Source organism: Malurus melanocephalus, unplaced genomic scaffold, assembly GCF_030028575.1.
Source record: "Malurus melanocephalus ecotype Western Australia unplaced genomic scaffold, MMel_1.1 scaffold_28, whole genome shotgun sequence".
Lineage (NCBI taxonomy): Eukaryota > Metazoa > Chordata > Aves > Passeriformes > Maluridae > Malurus > Malurus melanocephalus.
The window spans coordinates 670619-679082 of NW_026623260.1; the positions used below are offsets into that span (position 1 = coordinate 670619).

The 8464-nt window shown below is 41.3% G+C and overlaps 1 protein-coding gene across 1 annotated transcript; it reads left to right on the plus strand.

Moving 5' to 3' along the window:
- Positions 1–1306: 1306 nt before the first annotated feature.
- On the plus strand, positions 1307–8464 carry ATPAF1 (ATP synthase mitochondrial F1 complex assembly factor 1). Its single transcript, XM_057390530.1, has 8 exons — positions 1307–1417; positions 1948–1993; positions 2683–2745; positions 3380–3430; positions 5238–5285; positions 6146–6241; positions 6716–6823; positions 7699–8464. Exons 1-8 carry the CDS (start codon positions 1335–1337, stop codon positions 7891–7893), a joined length of 690 nt encoding a protein of 229 aa, XP_057246513.1. The 5' UTR covers positions 1307–1334; the 3' UTR covers positions 7894–8464.

The following is an 8464-nucleotide window of genomic DNA, read 5'->3' on the forward strand; positions in this document are numbered from 1 at the left end:
GCTGTTGCAGGGCTGGGGCCTGGGGGCGGCCCTGCGGAGCCGCGCCGCGCTCCGGCCGCTCGGGCTGCTGGCACCGCCGGCACGGGGGGTGCTGGGGCCGGCAGCGGGAACGGGAGCGGGAGCGGGAGCGGGAGCGGGAGCGGGAGAAGCGGCCCTGGAGGAGAACCCGTTCTACGGGAAGTACCGGCACAAGATCCAGGAGCTGCGGAGGTGGGCCCTGAGGAAGGCGGCAGCGGAAGGGGGCGGGCTGGTTGTGTTTTACGAAAAGGGCGTGCTAGGGGAGATCTTTACTGAAGGAGAGATGTTCTGTTTTAGCTTTTCGCCTGCTTGAGGAATTCGATTAGTTTAGGCCAATCACCTTGAAATGCTCATGTGTCCGGCACCAGAGCAGTGAGTGTCATCTCCCAACGTGGTCAGGTGGATAAGAGATAGTTCTGCTAAGATTAAATTAAAACTTTAGGTTAGGAACATGAAGCAATATCATAGCAAGCATTTTAAAAGCCAAGTGTTAATCACGCAGCACAGCTCTCCACCTTTGGAAGCTGTTGGAGCAGGCAAAGAGTGTTCCATCTTCKGAAACCATTGGAGCAGGCAAAGAATGGTCCAGCTTCTAGTCTTTCATTATATTATAAAAGAGGGTTTAAAGGAGAAACGAAAGGAGAAAGAGAAAGAGGAGTAGCCTGAAGTTGGTCTTATTTTAGGTGTAAGTCCATCTGCTGGCAAAGCCACAATTGGAACTGCCCATGGAAGAATCATGGTGATATTATTACTATTACTATTACTATTACTATTACTATTACTGTTACTGTTACTATTATACTATTACTACTATGATAAAGGTGGGTCACCTTATTTAGCAATAAAAATAAATGAAGCAAAATACTTCATAGATTCACTTACAGAACTATGGAATGGCTTGGGTTGGAAAAAACCTTAAGAGATCAACTGGTCCCAACTCTCCTACCGTGGGCTGGGACAGCTTCCACTAGGTCAGGTTGCTCAGAGCTCCGTCCAACCTGTTCTTGTTGGAATCCAGTGCCAAAAACAAATCCAAAGCCTTAGGTCATCGGCGTTACTGTACAAAAGCTTTCACAGTTTCTTAATTCTGCATTGATTTTTCCTGTTTATKATTATAATTGAAAACTTAAGATTATTTGAAAGCGAACTGGAATGTTTTAGTGATACGAATTTATGTCCAGTTGGACATGGAGCAAGCAGTTAGACTTGGATGATCCTTATGGGTGCTTTCCAACTCGAGCTGTTCTATTGTTCTGTTGTACTGTTAATAGTCGCTTTTCCAATTCAGGTCCARTCCAGATGTGTTTGAATCCCGTATGGAAAAAAGAAATGAAGTGAAAAAGCAGCCTGTGGGACATTCCAAACAAGGGGAGTTTATCAGATGCATGGAGGAAAAGGCAAGGCTGATTTTCTTTGTAAATCACATACATTAAAGCTATAATATTTKTTATATGTTCCAAACTTGCAGCATCCCTAACAGCAGGACCCCTGGAATTTCARTCTGATGGCTAAATATATTGTTCTATTCCTATGTATTGTTATTTTTTAGACTGTAAATTCCTGCTCTAAACTTTCAGTTTAATTAGTTCCAGATTCGTTTGGCCAGAGGAGTGACGCAATCCTGCATTTATAACTTTTTAGTGAATGCAAGAAGACTGTTCAATAATACTGGATTCAAAATGCATAAWAGTTTTCTTTGACTAATACTTTCTGGCCTTGAAATTCATAATTCACATTAAGTTGCTAACCTAATTTATTTTACTTAATCACTTATTTTATTAAAAATACACTGCAGTGRTCTTCAAGTATGTTGAGCTCCCACTCAGGAGATTTTTATCAGCAGGCATGTTATGTGTGCCTGGGAAGGCAAATAAATGGTATTAGAGCATTAGCTGTAAAACTAAAGAAGAATGTTTTCTTGCAGGCAGAAGGTTTGGGCACCAAAACATCAAAGGGAGGATTCACAAAGGACAAGGTAAGGGAAATGAACTTAAGTGTTAGGAGGGGACATGGTGGCAAGGCAAGGATGTGGATCTTTTATAGCCACAGTCAGCCCTTCAGACAAGAACACTTTGMTACAAACCTGGTGTTCCTTATGCTGCTTTTGAATGTAAAATTTTAGTTGGGATCATGTTCAACCTTAAAACTCCTGGCACTCTGGGTTTTTATTATCCTGTTCTATGTGACACCCTGGAAGTTCCTGCTAGTTGGGAGATCTATTCTGAACAGTAAATGGAAAGGGTTTTACAGCATGGAAATACATTTCCAGTGATCAGCCAGCCCAGGGACAGGAGAATTCTCCTTCACATTATTTTATTTTGGTAGATTCTCAGTATGAAWCTGCCAAAGAGCACCTGTTTGAGATGGCTCAAGACCAAAGGCTGCATCTCCTCTTGCAGCTTCAGTAGAGATCTGCACAACTGGAGCAAAGCATGGCTGTGTCCAGAAAKAATCTATTCTGKTTCAGTCTGTGAATCTAYTTCTCAATGTGTTGCTGCTGTATTYTAYTAGTTTATTTGGCAATTAAAGGGACTAAGTCATGCTATAAATTGAAATAAGTTCCTCTAGGTTGATTTTGTTCTGTGTAATTGCATCCCTTCATTCTGGATTATTGCACGAATCAGACAACTGTCATCATGGCAAAGTCTATGCTTTCTCTTGCAGACACTTGATTCGATTCTTAATGTTGAGATGGTGAAAGAAAAATCAGCRGAGGAGATAACACAGGTGATGGATTAAAATGGAATAAACTTTGCTTCACATCTGTGCTTAATAGTGATCTGCATGTAAGGATGGAAATTTTACATAGACTGAAAAATAAAACACAGCTGTGGATGTATATTTATCAAAAAGCACATTCACATGGGTATCCATGGGAGAAGATAAAATTTTCCCCATCTAGGTAAGTCCTCCTAGGATGTGCTAGAGATGCAGATACACTGGGGTATTGCCATCCTCCTGTGGTGAAGAAAAAGACTGTCAACACAGGAAACATTATGCAAAGACTTGTCTTACACTGAAAATATTGTGCATGTTCTTTATTAAAAAAAAACACCACCAAAAAAAAACCAGAAAGTCATCAGTGTGACTGTTGGGATAAATGTAAGAAGCAGTTCTGATGGTAATAAATACTGAGCAACCTTTGAGCCTACCTTTGAGCTGATTTTTGTGACCTAGCTGGAATCTCTGAGACAAGTACTCAGCAACCTTAGGAGAAATGTATTACAGTAGCAGGAAAGTCACTCAGGCTTGATTGGAAAATGGCTTCTCAAAGTGCTTACAAAGGTTAGTTAACATTTTAAAGCATTTAACATTATTGCTAAATGCTGGACTTCAACTGTATCTCCTTTGTTTCCTACAGATTTGGAATCAGTATTTTTCTGCAAAAGACACGGTTTATGCTGTTATTCCTGTAAGTAATTCCCCTGCAGTTATGCACTTGAAAAGCCAGCATGCAAAGCTTTCCTTTCCARCTGTGATTCTGCAGCTTTTAAAAACAGTCATTAAAGGACAATGAGGTTTCAAGAACAGACTTACTTTCTGAGTTGACTGATTTTATTGCCCTGGACAAAGGCTTTTGTTTCCAAAAATTCATATCCCTCTTTTCTCACTCAGGAGTTTCAATAAGTCGAATGCCTTTTTCTGTACACCTGGCTGGAGTTTCCAGGCTTATTTTATTGCAAGTATCCCATACATTTCACAAGGCTCTAGTGTTTATTAAGCAGCATTTGTATTTTTAGAGTTATTTGCTTTTTCTCAGAGTTGCTTGTTTCTCTCSCCTCTTCCCTGCAGCACAGGCAGCTGCCTTGAGGTTAATATGGCAGTTCTAGAGCACTTGGCTGGTAACTTGCACATAGCTAAGCACTTATGACTTRCTTTTCATATATTTACAGTTATTGGCAGCACTGTCTTTCGTTGTGATTGCAGGGTGTTTCCTGAGATAAGATCAATTTCTTACTCTGATAAGTTTTCCAGATGTTAATTGTTCTTAGTTTGCATTTGGCTGAAGGAGGGTTTTTTCACTTTGGGGATTTCTCGTTATTCTTTTCTTCAGGGTCATTCTGTGATCRTGATCTCTTAAATCTGTCTGTTCACAACTGTGTGTTCCTTGAGTTCTTGAAACTTCATTTAGATCTGGGCTCTGATTTGCAATTGTATTTGGCCCTTTGAGCTGCAGCTGAATTYAGTGGGAGGCAGTATTCTAAATGTGTGATGTGCTATAGGCTCTGAAAAGGGCAGTGTGGGATTTGAAGGCAAGCAGCTTCATGTTCCRGCTTTCCCAACATGTGGATGTTGTGAAAATAGTTGGACTTGCACATTTACTGTAGCAGAGGGCCAAAGCCAGGGACTCCAGTTAAAATGATGTAGGTCTTTCATTAGTGGGGCTGTGGCACTGTGCTTTGGTGCACTGTTTTAGAAGTAATGCTGGAAACGTTTTAAGGCTTCAATACAAATCAGATCCCAGGCATATTAGGAAGCAGTTCATGGTGTCATTGGGAGGGAAAAAAAMCCCTTTGTCTTTTGCCAGAAGCTTTTTGTTGGCTGGAGGAAAGACCTTGCATAATTCACCAGTGCTCAAAAGYACACACGAAGGAATTTCTTGTTGATGAATGGCATATGTTTTCTTTCCTGAACACCTAAGMGTGGATATTAATATAGTGCTGGGAAGCAAAAAAAAAAAATTAGGCAAAAGATTGGGGAAGCACAGAGAACATGTAAATGAGATTGCCAGGTTTCATCAGGGCTGGCCAAATAGGGTTGTGGTTTTAATTTAAACCTAGGCAATAAGTATATTATTGAGTGAATAGATGGGCTACATTTTCATACTGAAGAACAGATGACAATGATGTAAATCCACAATTTGGAGCCAGGGATGTGTTGTCTTGCTCAGCTGTTGACACTACATGATGCAGTGGAGCAATTACTGGAAGAGGATGTAAGCCCGAGGCTTGGGGCCCCCACATCCAAAGAATAAAGCTCTGGATCCAAGGAGTTTGCTGCTGCAYCATAGAGACAGCATTGTTAAAACAGAACACTTGATGACTTTTAGGTAAATAAGAACTAAATGCAGCTTTCCACACTCATTGCCATCTGTCCCCTCAGYGGGACCTTCTCCAGATGGAAGTTGCACCCTGTAAAGGTTAATGAGGTGATTGTGAACAACTCTGCATCCACTTTTTTGTTACGAAAACTGAACTTCTCTTTCTCCTTCCCCAAAGGCAGACAAGTTTGATTTGATCTGGARGAGAGCCCAGAATTGTCCATCGGTACGTACGGCGTGCGTGATTGTAGAGCTGTAATGCTTCTCTTCAAAGCCTAATCCATAAACTTTTGTCCCTCCTGTGTTGGTACCCACTGTATCAGCCCATTTGGTAAAATCCAGGTGCTCAAATACTTGTTGTCCTAGTGCTCAGATAAAGCAGTGTCTGTTCATATGCATGARCCAGTTTGATCTAGATAGACGAGATGGAGGGTTGAGAAAACAGCAGCACAGAATCTCCCAGGGAATGGAGACTTTACTAGGTTGATGGATTAGTCCTACATACTTCACTTGCCAAGAGCGAGATCAARTGTATCTGGCTTCCTGAGCTACTTGGAGATTGGGAGGTTATTTATAGCCTGATGTGCATTTCTGTACTGTGCACTGGCATTCAGTCAGGTATCCTGCATGATTTTCTACTCCCATGTTGTCCTTCCCTTGGTGTGGGAAAATGAGCAAGTCTGTAGCCTGTGGAGCTTTGTAGACTGTAAATCTTTAGAGAGAAGATGCTGGCTGTTCTGGAGCAGCTGGTGAAATGACAGGATTAAATGCTCTGAATGCTCCTTACCTTATATTTAACCATTTCTGCTGCTAATTTTCTAGGTAAGAACAAAAAGGTCAGAGTCTGAATGGTCTCCACTCTTCATTTCCTTTTTATGTATCAAAATACTGGTAAAAGTATTTGCCAACATATTTAGTTTGAAGTCTGTTTTTTGCTGTCCTATGACTCCTGGTGGGGCAAAGAAACCCTTTTTTCTGTTGTGGTTCTCTCACTAAAGCATTAATGCTGGAGGCCTGTGTAACACAGGCATCATTTTGTTCTATGAAAAGGATAATTGGTTTGGTTTTTGTGTAATTTCTCTGCAGTTTCTGTATGCTTTGCCAAGAAAAGAAGGCTATGAGTTCTTTGTGGGCCAGTGGTCTGGAACAGAATTACATTTCACTTCCCTGATAAATGTTCAGGTGAGTGTTTGWGATAAAAAGTTCACAATTGACTTCGGATCCAGAAATGCATAATATCGGCATATTGCAATAWATGGTATTTGTTAAATAGTTTAACCAACAGTTTGTGTAGCTTAACTTGAAAGAATTACAATGACAAAAGCTGCCRTTAGTGATGGGTTAATTAGTATATTATACTTTAGAACTGTTTGTGCAAGCTACTTAAAATAGCAGTAGATGCTTTTAGAAATACCTTTGTAAAAATGGTGGGCTCTTTTAAATGCAAAATTAGTCAAGGAGAAAAAACAACTCTGCAAATTCCTTGTTTTCTGTAAATACCAAAATAATGAACTTTTAATTAGAACTGACCCTTAAGCCCTGAGAAGTAACCACCTCTGGGGCAGTTAATGYTCAAAGTTTCATAATCAAGCACCCAAGTCTGCAGTGGAGTGAAGGTTTTTATGGGATACTGACAGGTTTCTTTCTCTCCTTCAGACCCAAGGTGAAACTGCACCAAGCCAGTTGGTCTTGTACCATTATCCTGATCTGCAGAAGGAGAAAGGGATAGTACTAATGACAGCAGAAATGGACTCCAAGTTCTTGGTAAGAGAAATCTCTTTGGCTTCCTTCATTCGATGCTGTGACTCCTCCTACAGTTTTGAATGAAAAGCAAATGACAATGAAGCCTTTCAAAGATCCTTTGCCAAAGAATGGTCTTACTATCTTTAACCTAATGTACATAAGGCTAGGGAAAGCTAGAAGSCAGTCATCAGTCTTTGGTGATTTCAGTTCATGCATTCTTTTTTTTCATTTGAGTATTATAACTGATTGTTGTAAAAGAACAAAGCTTCTGTTTTTCTTACTAACAGAAGCAAATTTAAGTGAAAGCTGTTGCTATSTACAAACAAGTTAACACAGTGTTTTGAAGCTTAATCCTATTTGTCARAGCAGGAGACTCCAGAGTTGTGTGYTCAGYTTGTGYAYRCCYRTGCTCTTTSCCTCTGGRCACATGATTTTTGGGRTATCTGTGYCAGTGGTGGCACTGGGGACTGTAGTGGTGGAAGTAAGATGACTAAAACATCCCTTCTCCAACTGACCTCCTTACACCCCTTCTGAAACAATAACTGGAGTAATTGATAATGCTTTTGCCTTGTTGGGTCTCACAGCAAACAATCTTTGCAAGTAGGTCAGCTGTAAGAAGGGAAAAATGAGGACTTGGTGCATTTTAGAGTGGGCAGGGATCACAAAAGACACACTTGACCTCTGAGGCAGATGCACAGCAGGAGAGTTGCTAAAACACACGGTGCTGAAGTGTTTTAAGTAGGTCAAAAACAACAGGGTGGTGATTTGTTAAGAGATTTGCTAAATAAAGGTGACTTGGAGTTGAGCCATGTGATGAGTAGGACTGAGGCCTTTCTGTTTCAGTGGGACACTGGCACAGCCCCAGCCYGATGGTAACAGCTCTGTTTTCATCCCAGGTGGTCCATGATGCCCAGTGCTTGGCCAACCAGGTGCAGCTGTTCTATGCCACGGATCGCTCCGAGACCTACGGATTAGTGGAGACSTTCAACCACAGATCCAGTGAATTTAAATACATGTCAGTTATAGCAGAGCTTGAGCAAAGCGGGCTTGGAAGAGAACTGAGATCTGGGCAGGTATCTGACAAGTCATAGAGCCTGGCCTGTGGTGAAAGGAGCCAGCAGAGGCAGGGGGTCCTAGGAGGGGTGCTCCTGTGTCTTCTGTTTCACAGCTTGGATTTGGCTACAGAAAGTCTGGAGACATCCTGGGAGTATGATAATCATGCCCGTCTGGCACTGTAAGATGCAAGATGAGGACTTGGGCCATTTGAACAACARTAACTAATTGCCAAAAAAATGGAGCCCAGTACTTCAGTGTAACTTCAYCAGAAAGAGCCATTTTCCCTGTCCTCTAACTTCCTGCTGGAGTGTTGAAATCTGAAATAAAGTGACAGGAGGGGAACTATGTAACGGGCTGTACTGACATCAGGAGAGAGATGACAACTGATGTTTCTTCTCACTAAATGCATTTTAAATGCCCTCCACCATTATAATTGCATGGTTCAGTACTTTTTAATCTGTGTGGAATTCATACAGGCTTGAGCATCAAGAAGAAAGAATAGGAGCAGTGGTCTAAAACAGACACCTCTTTGTTTCTTTGTGAGGTTTCTTACACAGAGGTATACTGTGGTCTRGGTTTTTCTCAGGATTAAAAGAAGAGAGTCAC